The sequence below is a fragment of the Malaya genurostris genome, chromosome 2, assembly GCF_030247185.1.
Source record: "Malaya genurostris strain Urasoe2022 chromosome 2, Malgen_1.1, whole genome shotgun sequence".
NCBI lineage: Eukaryota > Metazoa > Arthropoda > Insecta > Diptera > Culicidae > Malaya > Malaya genurostris.
In genome coordinates this window covers 209,358,551-209,373,486 of record NC_080571.1, presented here as the reverse complement: position 1 = coordinate 209,373,486, position 14,936 = coordinate 209,358,551, and the positions used below count along the sequence as shown (strand labels likewise).

The window sequence follows — 14,936 nt, the reverse complement described above, 5'->3', positions numbered from 1 at the left end:
ATTTGGCTCCCAGCGACTACTGGCTTATCGCAGACCTGAAAAAAATACTCGCCGGTAAGAAATTTCGCACGAATGAAGAGGTTATCGCTGAAAATGAGGCCTATTTTGAGGCAAAAGATAAATCGTTCTACAAAAGTGGTATTGTAATGAGAATGATTGCATTACTCTTGATGGAGATTACGTTGATGAATAAGTTAATTTTGAACCAAAAAAATCGTATTTTCTTTGTTAGGCATTTTTCAGCCATGTGTTACGTCACGTGCAAACAATTTAAATTTATGTTTCATTTTATATAAATACTTGAATCATTTACACTGGAAATGATCTTCCTATACTGTTTACTTTAAATTAGTTTATTGTAAGCAACGAAATTGTACAAACAATGGCGGCTGAATTTTCACATGTGTCTTTAAAACATAGACAAAAATTCGTCTACTGACGCTATGTAACGTTGTAACGATGGTCTTGGATTTCGAAACGACTCCGAATGTTCGTTCCGAAAATAATCATATTGAAAGGGTTTCCAAAGTATATCGATAAACCGGAAATCGTCATCTTGGATTCCGGAACCACCTCAACAATTTGTTAGACCTGTTTTCAAAACACCGGATACGAATACTGACATAGCACATTTTCGTATTATGAAAATCTTTTTTCGTACTACGAAGTTTACATTATTTGGAACTAACTTCGTAAGAAAAGACTACGTTATTAGACATTTAGTTTGCGAAAATCGGTTATGAAATTTCCGAGAAAATTGAGTGCGCATTTTTCATAAATTTGCACATATTTTCTTGTAATTCCGGAATCGGAAGTTGAATTCAAATGAAATTCAGGAAAATTGTATGAGGCCATAAGACCTTTCATTTGAATCTGAGTTTGTGAAAATCGGTTCAGCCATCTTTGAGAAAATTGAGTGACATTGACATTCTATATCGATCCACATGTTTTCTGCATTAATAATCGTTTTCTCTCAAAAATTGCGATTTGAGAGACTGGTCATCGTTTGCTTTATTAAAATAAATAGGACGAAAATTTAAAAAAATATACATATTTTTTGAATATATTAAAGTGATATCAAAATTTCTTTTTCAGTGGTTGTAGTTTTTAGTTAGAGTTTTTTAGTTATAAAAATGTATGGATTATCACTGTGAATTCGAAGATAATGCAGAATTCCCAATATAAGAATTTACTCGTCACAGTCGAATAATGTTGCCTAAAAGGAACCGTGCTAAAAACAGATCGAGTCAAAATATTATGGTGAAGAGTATTGTATTCAATTTTTCAATTACTCAGAAAATATTGTATAGAAAATTGTGTCTAATTTTGATTCCAATCGTCATTTCATCGTGTTTCATTCCAACTATTGGAATATGGCGAAAAAATCAACAACACAAAAATATCGATATATCCGTGAATAGTTGACGGATTCTTACAATCTACGGTTCGTTTGATTGGGATTACGATAAGGTATATAAATTTAGTTTTCAATCATATTTAGTTTTCATGGTCAATTTTGACAGATATTGTCAAAAAACTGCAAATTTTGACATTAATAACTCATAAAAGTCATAACTCGGCTTTGGTTTCTAGCAGATGGAAAAAATACTATTTCTGCGATTTTTTTAGAGCTATCGTTCAAAAAACTAAATTTGGTTTTGCACAATGAAATGTATAGCAAAGTGTTAAGAAATAGGCTGGTGAAAGAGTATTTTTGAGGATGCTTTTTAGAAATCATGATTTGTGGTGTCCACTGTATCTCAGCGCAGAATAATCACAGAAGTCAACAAATCAATTCAGCATAATTATAATACATGTTTTTCTAAACCCCAACGTTTTGGTTTGATTCAAATTTTTTTTTAATTTTAGTGATTGTTTAAAGTCAAAACTACGATTTTCCCCAAAAAAGTCGGTTTTCACAGTGATTGCATAGCCGGATGGCGAAAATACGTCTGTGAAACCTCCCTAAAGTACGAAAAACGAAAAGGAAAACGTTGGGGTCTGGTATTTTTTGAGGAAGTAATTTTGTCATAATAAAACATTCGTGAAATTTTCAAAACAATCGAATCAGAACGCTTGGGATTGTGCGCCGAGTTCATGTCTCTTCGGAGTATAAGATAAGCAAAGATAAAGTCCCATAACTTCCAGAGCTTTGTTCCTTGAAAGGCGTGTACGTACGAAAAAAAAAAGATTATTCAAAAGTGTTAGACATTCAGATACGAGATGTTGATCGGGTATTGATGAGAAATTAAACCTATAATTTATTAAAATATTGTTCTCTATAACGAATGATTTGAGTTCAAATTTCATCACTATCTAACGGAAAACAGACTGGGAAAAAATGATCAAATGAATTACAACAAAATTTGCATAATTTTTGATGTGGAACACATCTTTATTAGGGGTGCAAATCAGAAACTCAAGAAAAACTACACGTAGAAATGTGGTCAGGTTTTAAACACTTACAGCTCAGTCTGTTTTGTATCAATTATTTTTTTTTTTTTTCCCCTTTATGGGCTGCTCTGGCCGAGGGGGGTGGTTACAACGATCCACACTTTCCATACCAGACGAACTAGGCTATGGTGCCCAAATGAACACTAGTAACGAAGGAGGAAATCCTCCAGCATGTAACCCAAGCGACAGATTCCTTTGCGGCTATCAATTTGCAACGAAAGATACGAGTATCTTCTATTGCAAGTTCGCCAGAGAATTTGTCACTTGAGCAGGAAGTGTGTGCTTCACCCTGTAACCAGTCAATCATTGAGTCGTGCGTCTCTGTCGTATTCGTATTTTGTCATCCTACCAGCTGCTTCTGTGTCTTAAATGTCCTCGTCGATGAAACTTTGCAAATTTCGCATTGTATCCGCTTCGGTCTTGTCCCTGCTTTCCTAAATAGTCTTATATGTCTGAAGCGGTACAAACGATTATTACTTTAAAGTTCCTAAACAGATGTAGATATGTTTGATCTACTAACACTATCCATTCTAATCTGCTCTGATTAATTCTATCTTTGTCGAAGTTACGTTACATTTCCTTTTCCCCATTGCATCGCTTTTTTATTATGCCGGAGAAACCTGTTAATATCTCAATGTGATAATTTATCAAGAATAAAGAAATAAATATTTATAATATTACAATAACAACAACAATAATAATAATGATAATAATAAAAGTAATAATAAAAATAGAAATATTGTGACTTACCAAAAGTTAATATGTCATCAAAAGATTTATTACAATAACATACCAATGTTTCGTCGTTTCACTGGGGCTCTTGATTTGTTTTCAATTTCCTTTTGGTATTCCTGTAGCATCCTAGTATATCCATATCGTTTTTGTCTATAATCATTTATTTTGATATTTTCTCGTGATAAGAATAAAAGAAAATTAGGTGTTAGTAAGCTTGTTAAATTATATAATGTAAGGATGCGCATTTAACACTAGATTGCCCAGGAAAGTCACAATATGTAAACAATGGAAGGACCGCGTGAAATTCTGTGAACTTTTTTAATTCTTTATTTACCGATATATGCACTTAGGAATACTGCACTAGCTTTTATTTATTCTGTCACAGTTTATATTATTGACTTTCTCTCTTTCCATCATTCTGACTGCCTTTGAGCAGTCTAGGTCTAAACTAAGTGTTGGGCCTTCTAGTGTTGAGCACGCATCCAGGAAACAAGAACTACATGTATTTCGTGAAGAAATACTAGGTGTGATTGGATGAAATGGTCCACGTGAACCGCTCTCTTCCAGAAACACACATCTCACACTCTTAGTTAGAAGGTGACATCTGTGTCCAAGTTTGAGAAATCTAAGTACATTCAAACCTTTCCCGATATGAGAGTGTATTCACACTTGATTAATCAGTTTCGTCATCATTGCAATTTGTAAACATTACCGATACCGAGCCGGATCGGAAAGGTTTGAAAGTTCTTAAACGGTTCATAGGATATCAATTTACTCCTATTCCTGATAACAATAGTCCTCCTTTTAGAATTAAATTCACCAAGCTCAGGACGAATATGATATATTAATATTCATCCCAACTGGATCAAAATAATTCAAATTGGTGACCAATTCCAGGCATAAGAATGCTCGAAACCACCTAATGACCTATTGTCAATTTCAAGCATTATTAGTCCTGTCCACTCCGTGATCGATTCAGACAACACAATAATTTTCATCTTTTAAATTTATAAGCTAACGATCGATCTCGGTATGGTCAGACTTTGTAAATACGCGAAGTGTAAATTGACTCCCACCCCCATCCACCAAGCGGGGGTACGCACCCTGTAGCTCATCATCCAAAGCCTAGGGACTTACAGCTCAGTCTGTTTTGTATCAATTATTAATATTATTTCATCATTTGATAGGAAATATTTCTACGTATTGATTTAAATGTTCATAGCCATGTATTTTGAATTGTATAACATTGAAATGGTGAATAATAGCTAGCAGTGTCCTATTTTGTCTGCATAAAGTTTCCGGCATTTTAGATTTCCCTGCCATAATCGACGGTTCTGAAGGAGTAAGCGATGTATCAAAGAGAGAGCATCGCTCTGATTGGTCAATCGATGCAAAAGCGAAGCTGTTGGAAGCACGCGAATCTATAAATAGAAGCGAAATTAAAGCTAACGTTTCAGTCCTATTCTCAGCATGCTAGAGGTAGGTTGTTGCTAGACAGCAAGACAAAAACGTGCCATAAAACGATTTGAAGCTTTAAGGGCTGATGCCAGTTGTTAGCGTAAAACCGTGTCGCTCGCTGTGCGTATTACATTTCTCTTCATGCTCTCTCGTAAATGTGTAAAATGACTCTCGATGTGGCCGGGTGACCAAGAAAGTTTTGATATTTTCGGTTACAAGTTTGACTACATCACATAAAATCCAATAAAGCTACCGCTTGTTTGGCAGCCTTGATGAGCCGATTTTATTTCTCTCTCACGTTTCGTTACGTTACCAGGATACAAGAGCAGAAAAAAATGGTGCCGCCATAGAAACGTACTTACCATTACAAAAATAACATTCACTTAATTTTTATCGCGACAACATATATGTTTTTATGCACTAATCGCATCTAAACTAAATTATCTAGACATTGTCAGGATAGATTTTTGATCCGTGCTTTTGAAGGCGAGATATTCAATGAACAAGTTGAAAGTTGCCGTTTTCAGCTATGCAACTCTTCCTTCAGGAAAACGACTTTCCCGACCGCTAAAGTCAAACAATTATTCTGAAATTTTCACAGAATAATCTAAACAAGAATATTTTCTGAGAAAATCAGATTTGTAGCGTGAAAATAGCCCTTTAAAACGCCCTAAAACACACTGGCCTCAGCCCTTAATTGGTATACTCTGATCTTGTGTCATGCAAGCTCGGAATTCCATGTTATGTCGTTTCCCATGAGAAATTGACAATTACCTCTGGATAGATTTTGAGTGCTTAAGATTAATTTCTAATTTATATTAGATGAACTCGATTGATAATGAGAAATAGTTTATCGCTTAAATCGAAATCGCAGAATGGTAGACAAACTTAACGCTAAAAAACTGCTTGCATAAAAAACTTGAACACAAGTTTGGCTAAGAGAAGCTTAATTATCGAAATCGCAAGTATGTACAAAGATATAATTGCATATATTTGGGATAATGGTGTAATTTCGTTGGTTATAAAACAAATGCAAATCAAGACAAATGATGTTCGGTGTTGGTTCGGATTGATTGAACTTTTTGATTGTAGATCATTAGAAATTTTGGTTGCCTTGTTCCACATCAACGGCTCGAACAACCCCATGGGGCTGATCCTTGTAGTTTTTAATTTATTTTCGTCAAATTTGTTTGAAAAAAAACTGACCAATTTTTTGTTTTTTTTTTCAACGAATTTTCATACAAAATTTAGTTCGTTTTAATCCGAAATCAACATTTTTTACATCGTTCAAACTGTTTCTTAGTTATCTTGGACACTAGGTTTGAGAGTTTATCCGACTTTAAGTAACGATATCTCAGGAACAACTCGATATTTTCAAATAAATTTAAAACTGTAGTAGTCTCTAATCAGGACCTGCAACAAATTGGAAGATTACGCAACTCATAGTATTTTCAATCTACGCTCGAAATGAAGGAACGAAAACCCCCGTTTACAGGAGAAGCTCCCCTCAATTGAAATAGAGCTCAAATCGATGTGATTTCGTACACCAGGTATACCGGTATGAAGTGAGAAATGAAGAACGTTGAACAACAACAAAAAAGTTTGAAGACGCCGATTTGTAAGCAATATCGGATGTGGATAATACTTCTAGTCAAAAGCCGTTTGATATCTATGGGGAAAGTCAAAAAGTGTGACAAATGGTTGCCACATGAATTGAATGAAAGACCGATGCAAAACCGAAAAAACACTTGTGAAATGTTGCTTCAAAGACAAGACCGAAAATCAGTTTTACATCGAATTGTTACTGGCAATGAAGAATGAATTTATATAAAAAATCCTAAACTGAAAAAATAAGAGGTAATCCGGCACAACCATCAACATTGTCTGCAAAACCAGATCGATTTGGTAAAAAGACTATGTTCTGTGTTTGGTGAGACAGAAAAGTATGGCGTATCATGAGCTTCTAATACCTGGTGAAACTGTGGATAAAAATCGCTACAGACAACAAATGATCAATTTGAACCATGAATGCTCTTTTCCGATTCCTAAATTAAGTCATTCAATGTGTTTTTGTTAACCCAACTAGAATCATATTATACAGAATGCAAGTAAACTACCGAATAAATTTTCCCAAGCACGAAAACCTTCAGAAATGATCGTTTCAACTTTATGATTCCAACAGACAGTAAATAGGGTAAGCAATAAGTAATACCAATCATTACATTCTTTATGTCAAAGTACTTTATGCTTCCCGACCGTACACCATCAACCCATCTATACTAATTACTTTTTTGCTCAGTGTAAAATGTGTCATCCACTTTCACGCTTTCAAAGGATTCAGCGCTGTTATCCACAAGGACGCAATTGCAGCGCGGTTTGTTCCCCCGTTCCTCCTCTTATATATCCGTACCACCAGTGAGCCTCTTCTTCTATTCGCTGGCACAAAAAGAATTATTTAAAATGGTGTAAATTATGTTTAAACTGTGTGTATTCCATTAACGACATCATCATCATCATCATCGTTGGACAGCGCGTGAAGCAGAACGTAAGCTCGTGTCAGTCACAAGTAAAGCAGTTCTTTCCAGTTTCGCTCTCATGCCCGAAGGCTTGGTTGAAATGTGCGGTTTAACTCTGGTGGTGCACATATGCAGCGAACGTGACGATGATACACACTCATTGACAGTAAACGAGATCCCGTCACAGGACCGCCTCTTCAAACCACTGCACTGTGCGATGAAAGGCTAAATGTTACCGTTTCCTCTAAATGTTATGGTGCAAAATGGAATACTAAATTAGAGATTGCAGAGATTGAAGAATGAAAGGAAAAAAATAATTGGGAGCTTCCATACAAGAAAGACACTTTCATCGGGTTGAATGCCTGAAGTACTTACTCCATTCACCACTAATAACCAGCAATAAAGTTTCCTTTAGTCTTTTAAAAGACGTTCATTCATTATTGTAAACCACATAAAATGTTGCAATAATCCTAGTAATTGATTTCATTCAACACCTTCAACATCGTTCTACATCGGGTACAAAGCGGGACTCACCTCGAAGCCTTTGGTAGGGAAATTGATTTTTGGCCAGGCCAAACCGGCAAACAAATAATGCCACACAACGAACCCGTACGCCAAGTACGAATAGATGGAGTAATTCTGCAGGTGGTTGATCTGCTGCTGGATACGATCGTTGAAACAGAACCAATCACCGGCTTCGGCCACACCGACCATGTTTGGATCGGGCATTTTCTGGTGCAGATAGTTTTCGAACACACCCTGCATCAACCGGTCGTAATCGTGGCCCATGTGAATCGCGTCCAGAATGTTTACCATTCGAGTTGCCGGAGACATATCCGTCAGGGAAACGATGCCTTCCGCTTCCGAGTTTGTGTCCTCTACGAGTGTCTTCCGGGGTCGCTGAATCTGAAAGCAAACAGAGAGTTCGTTTAATTTCAACTGTCAATAACATGGTAAGCCACTGTATTTATGAGAAGAAATTAGTTTTTTCACAAAAAAGTTATACTTTTTTGAAAAATTACGAAACCACTTCATTGTCATCGAATGCTGTCTAGCATTAATTGTAAAGTTTAGCCAATATAACTGAAGCTCAAGCTCCTCAATCAAAACCGTATGCTTTTTGGTTTTTAAATACAAAATAATTTCTGATGTCAATCGCAAAACAATTACGTTTGTACAGTTTTACATTTAGACTATGAAACAAGTCATGTGCACTTTGAATTTGATACCCACGCAGTACCAAAGCCCCTGAATGACTTTTTCTAATTTACTTCCATAAATTTTCCATCAAAATCACTCATGTCCTTTCCATATATTTTAAACAGTTAGAAATAGGTTTCTCCGGCTTCAATAAAAGTGTCAATAAAAAAGGGTCATCTATAATTTCGTAGAGCCCCTATGCAACATTTGAGCTTAACATGGGACATGGGTAAGTGGAGCCGCCCAGCGGCCATAGTTTAAAAACTTACGATTTTTAAAAAACCATCAAAAAATTTCGGAATTTTTTTTTCCTTATGCCATAGACGTCTGGTGTTTTCCTTGAAAAAAAATCGAATCGCTGATTGCGTGACGTGGCTTCGTTCGAATACGACCATCACTATCACGAATAGAGAAAATATTCCCACGCATAATGTGTAATAATATCAAAAATCTTTTCAAAGTTGACCGAGCGGTAGGTGTTCAAAACCTGACCAATGTTTGTACGGATTTATTTTCCGTTTTTTTGAATTTGCATTTCTATATAAAAAACGTGCTTAATCCACCTAGCAGTGAGATGATACCTTTTTTTATCAATCCGCATGTGTTTTTTTGCATGAATATTCTGCGGTGTTTTAGCTCTCATGACATTATTTTAATGACCGTTGTTTCAAGCGGAAATTTCAGATTTTAATCACTCATTATCCTGTAGTGTCGAAACTGCAAATCGGATCGAATTTGAATCTAAACGTGTGACAATCAATTGAACATTCCATGATATGTCGAAGTAAGTTCCACTTTAGAGTTTACGGTTATTCACGGTACATTCAGAGCCGGTATTTAGGAACCAGCATTATCCGGAACGATTTGTATGGCCTTAAATTAATATGACGAATAAATAGTTTTGAGTCCAACTGTCATCTTCTATATTGGTTTGAATTTTACAAACTCCTCACCCTGTAATTCCACAATCGGAAGTCAGAATTGGATAAAATTCATTAATTTTGTATGGGACCATAAATTCTTTAATTTGAATTTTTGTTTTTAAAATTCGATTTGACCTTTTTTGAGAAAACGATTGAGCTTTGAGAAACGATTCGATACTGGAACCGAAATTCGAAAATCGGTGTAGCCGAAGTCAGATAAATTTACCTCAGAAGCTGTATAGTTCACATTTGCTTCAAAATGTTTGAAAATCAGTGTAGATCCTTGAGAAAGGTAGGAGCCAAACGTAATTCAGAAACCTTGTTTGGGAGTAAACGACTTTTCAGATGAATCTGAGTTTGTAGAAAACGGTTGAGTCATCTCCGAGAAAATTGAGTGTAATTATTTGTCACACACGCATTTGCTGATCTCGACGAACTACTTCGAATGGTATATGGGAGTTATGTTATTCCAGCATTTATTGCTGTAAGTAGTTTGAATCAATATAATTATGGAATTGCTTTCAACTCAAAATGCTGCCATCATCTGGTTTACATATGTCATATTCGAACGAACAAACCGTGCTAGAATCGGTCCGAGGCAAAATGTCATGAAAAATGATGCTGTGCACAGTCTGTATGGTATTTAGAAAAAATTGTATGTAACAATATGAAAAATCGTGTTTCACGTAGCTCCCAAGCATTGCTTTGGCATACAGCGCTCAAAACTCCTTCTACTGGAAGCACCAGAGATTTCATTTGAGCTTAAGTTTGTAAAAATTGGTTTTCTCATCTCTAAGAACGTTGAGTGCAATCATTTGACACACACGCGTACAAACATTGCTCAGGCAAACTTTTACTAGTTATTGCCTAGCATTTCTATAGAACGATTCCAGAAATGATTAGTAAAACTTTGCACATTAAAACATGACAAAACGTTTATTTTTCGCGGATGCAGAGACCGATTCGACTAAAGACTGATTTTTAAAAAGGGCTTATGTATTTTTTCATGCATTTTCTTCAAATAGTGGTAACTCAGAAGCTGTAAATTGTTGGAAAAATATGTCCAAGAAGAAGTTGTAGGACATCAATCGAGCACACTTAAAAAATATATAGGGGAGACCGGGGCTAGTTGGCCGAGTTTTCTAAAGACTTTCGGTCCATCGAGAGACTTTTTGATAAACGGATATAAAGACAACGTACTAGAAGATATATCTTTCGAGCACAATTGTGAATTTTTTCATAACTTTAGAATTCGACTCAGTTCGTCGAAATCACAAATTGTCTGTCTGTGTGTGTATGTGTGTGTATGCATGTATGTGTGTATGCAGTGGCGTACCGAAGAAATTAGGCGCCCGGGGCGAAATAAGAGATCACCCGGGGCAAAATAAGAGTCCCCATTGTTGGTTTAGTGCACGGAAAGACCGAAATTAGCATTTTGGCGAAAAAATTAGTTGATTTTCTGATTTTAATTAGTTATTTTTTGAGACAACTAAAAAAATCTTACTTTTACTAATTTAGATTTTTTAATTCTAATTCCCTTAATAATAATAAAATATTTGTTGAAATTGCTATTTTTTTAGTTGAATTCACCAATTAAACGTTCTGTCATTTCTTAGCTAAGGCACACTTCATTCACATTCAACTATTTTTTTAGTTGAATTAGAGAAATAAAACGTTGTTTTCAACCAACATGAATGGTTGAATTGGTTTCTGCAATTTGCAGCTATATGGCGCTCTGTCACCGAAAAAATGTTAACACCGTAATGACTACTGGCCACTAGATGGCACACTACTACCGAAAAAAATTCCAGTCGCGGTTGTCTTTTCTATATTGGCAAGTATAAATACGATGTTATAAGGGATAATGGTATAAATACGATGGAGAAAAAGACATGAACGAAACATAAACTTCTTTTTGAAATTTTTCTTCTAAATCGCTGTTTACTTCATTCGATTTCGCGAAATCGACTCTCTCACTGAAAACTTTGAGCAATCGGAAAACAAAAACCGAATACAAGTAGTACACCGGACGGCGTAGCACGGAAGGTTGAAAGATACAAAAAACATCATTTGACATAAACAATTAGAGTGCAACATTCGAAACTTACTTCACTGTTCTGCGAAAAAACATTATTACGCACAATCGTTTCAAATGCGCACAAATTCTGAATAAATGCACTTTTCACTAAGAGTTTACGTCATTTTTACAACCCGGTTTAGAAATTTATATATCGATATATCGTAACACATGCGAAAAACGTCTAAACAATTCGCAAGGAGTTTCAACAAGACTGTCATTTTCAATGGATTGTTTTGCTTTGACACTTCTCATGAGATTTTGGCTAATAAATTTGGTAATAAAACCCATTTCATTGTTGTTTTTTTGTGCTGTCCTTCAGGAATGACGGTGATAGATAAATAGTAACAAATTTTCTGATTTTAAAAACAAAATTAGTTGTCAATGAGAATTTCGTGTTGGATTGAAATATTGCTGGGTTGTGTCCAGGATATTCGCCAACTAAACACGTTCTCTAAAAATAAGAGTTTTTTTCAGCAAAGTGAATTCTCAATTTTAACTAATTTTATAGTTATTTTGAAAATTTTGTTGTTAAAATCAACTAATTCAAAAACAGTAATACGAATTAGGCGCAGAGCTAATTTCGGGCGTTCCGTGTGAGCAAAAAAAAAACAAAGCTGAACTCCATCTCCGGAAAGCTGACTTGGGCAAGCAAAAAAAAAGTCTCAAGAATTACTTTGCCGCCCCCTTTACATACGCCACTGTGTGTATGTGACAAATAAGGTCACTCAATTTTCTCAGAGATGGCTTAACCGTTTTACACAGACTTAGATTCAAATGAAAGGTCTTAAGCTCCCGTACAAAGTTTTGAGTTTCATTTGGATCCGATTTCCGGTTCCGGAATTACAAGGAAATAAGTGCAAATTTATGAAAAAATTCGCCCTAAACTTGCTCAAAAATTTTTGAATCGATTTTAACAAACTAAAATGCTAATGAAAGGCAGTGAAATTCTTTAAAAAGTCCCCGAGAAGTTGATCCAGATCCGACTTCAGGTTCCGGTATTACAGTGGGATTAGTGAAAATTTTCAATTTCATGAGTATTTTTCCACAAGCGAAACGAGGTGCACATTTTCATAAAGCTAACTGCTATATTCATCTAGTTGGCAGATCTTGTTAGTTAGTGAATATATAAAACTAGTGATGAAAATCTCCAAAAACGAAACTCACTTCGAAATCAAATTAAAGCTCTCATTGTCTTTAAATTTACCGTGAAATTTCATCCGACTTCTGGTTCCGAAATTATAGGACGATGAGTGTCAAAACATTCAAATCGTCATTCAAAATGACGATGCAAAACTAGTACGCGACAGTACGCGCGGCTTTGATCCGTTCGCAATTTGTTCAATTGAGTATAGCGTGCAGGGTTGCCACATTAAACTTAATATTTTCCAGGTGAAAAAATGTAAATTTCTAATTCTTTTATTCTATTTCTACCTACTTATTAGTGTTATTACAAGATCATGATAAGGGTGCTTCATTTGAAAAATTGACTAGTGAAAATTGGCTCAGAGGGCTAAGTATTCTATATCATTCGACACGGTTCATCGAGCTGAGCAATGTATGTGTCTGTGGGTGTATGCGTGTGAGGATGTGTCAAATAATGTCACTCATAAAATAAAAAATCTCGTAGGACCAGAGGTTACTATTGAATTTCATCGTGCTTTCATAGGGTAAAGTGTGTTTTAAATTGCACACCGTCATTTAGAGCGACGATGCAAAAAAAAGGTAAAATTCTTCTAGATTTGACTTAAGACTGATTCAATTAGTAGGCTTAGTTAGTTACTTACTGAACAAACCGACTTCGGCTATACTGGTTCCAAGTTCCCGGTTCCAGAAGTACCGGAAATAGTGATCAAAAAGTTTAAAACGAGACTCATTCATTTTCCTCAGAGATGATTTGATCGATTTTCACAAATACAGTGGCGTCTCGTCCTCATGTGCACCTCGTGCACTGCACAACCGGTCGCATTGAAGGAATGAACTGCTTCCCCAACCCCATTCAAATTTAATTATGTTTCTGGAATCTTTTTTTATTCGATGAAAGCAGGTTGGATCGCACCGAAATTGCGTGTAACACCCATCTCATATACATCAGACATAAAATTTCAAGTATCTGTTGTCGCTGGGTTAGTGTCTTTTCCGTGCACATGAGTTACTGCACAGATTCAAGAAGAGAAAGAAAGGCTCAGCTCTGAGGTTTGTCTGTTCAATAAAAAATCCCATCCGAAAGTATATCGTTATCTCATTGTATTGAAAAACACAAGCGAATCTCTATTCCTCAGTCTTTAGTTTTCACCACATAACCAGGGCACAACTAGTAAATTTTGTCACGAGACGCCACTGCACAAATAGGCTCAATTAAGAGTTCCTATAGTTTCACAGGTTGCTGTTTAATTTCATTCGGGTTTGAATTCCGGTTCCAGAACTATAAGGTAAAGTGTGTTTAATCATTTAGTGTAACGATGCAAAATAAAGAAGAATTCTTGTTATTATGATAGTTCATACAAAAAAAGGTTTCTTATTTTATTCAAGATTGAAAATTCTTCGCAGAATCTTCTAGTGGCACTTTTGAAAATTTAAGTAAAATTAGAAAGGCTTCATTACACCACTAGGAGGATTAATAATTTTATTTTGAACTTTAACTTAGAAACCGACAGTTTGGTGCAAATCTGGTTATTTTGAATTGAAAAATGACGAAGTTACAGGTAAAACAATTTACTGATATTGGCAAAATTTCAAATTTTTGATAAAAAAATAATTATTCAGACACCAGAATATAATTTTACAGATTATAAGGAATAAATTTACTCATCATGACCTTTCCTATAGAAGTAGATGCTCTCGAGATATTTAGACACGAAAGTCAAAGAACTCGTTTTTTCATTTTGTGTTTTTTGCCGTTTAAACCAGACAAACGTAATTATAAATACACTGAGGATTGTTTTTACCGCTCATCTTCAGAAATCCGCGTAAAAACCGCGTACTTTCGGAATGAAATTTTGAATTTGAGACCTCGTAATATCGGCAATCTGCGTAGAAAAATAACCGCAAAACCTAAATTTTTTTAATGTTTTATGCCAAATGGCCTAGAAATGCATGAAACGTCCAGACCTATTGTAATCTTAGAAAAAAAAATTTTGAAACAATTCGACTCCGGGCAAAAAAATTAAGATTTCAGAAATGCCAAATGTCTGTGACGTCGCTATAACTGAAGTATTGCACATTTTTTACACTAATTTTTCTGTGATACTGCATTTCACAGCGACGGTATTCGTTGCGAATTTATCTCGGCCCTTCGATTGTGAGTCGAGTAATCAGCAAAATAATGTGGTAACTCGACTAATGATATAGTTATTAATACAATCGCTCTTTCATACATGCATAAACATTCGTTATCTTAGAATATTTTTTGTTCAACTTTTTTACCCTATCAAGCTAACTTTTATATGTTCAAGCAGATGACTTCGAACTCTGAGGTAGAAGAACTCAGTAGAATCATATATGTCTTAATGGAATTTAGTAGCACCTTGTTTTCAACATATTCGCTATAAAATATGTATAACCACAAAGAAA

At 35.3% G+C, this 14,936-nt stretch overlaps 1 protein-coding gene across 2 annotated transcripts in view; it reads right to left on the bottom strand.

Annotated features, from left to right (window-relative positions):
- The window catches only part of LOC131427339 (chromosome transmission fidelity protein 18 homolog), a 40,226-nt gene that overhangs the window by 14,511 nt on the left and 10,779 nt on the right, over nucleotides 1-14,936 (bottom strand). For both annotated transcript variants that reach the window (XM_058590429.1, XM_058590428.1), the window contains one exon: nucleotides 7,698-8,069. In XM_058590429.1, the coding sequence (XP_058446412.1) occupies nucleotides 7,698-8,069 (372 nt within the window). The remainder of the gene's footprint in view (nucleotides 1-7,697; nucleotides 8,070-14,936) is intronic.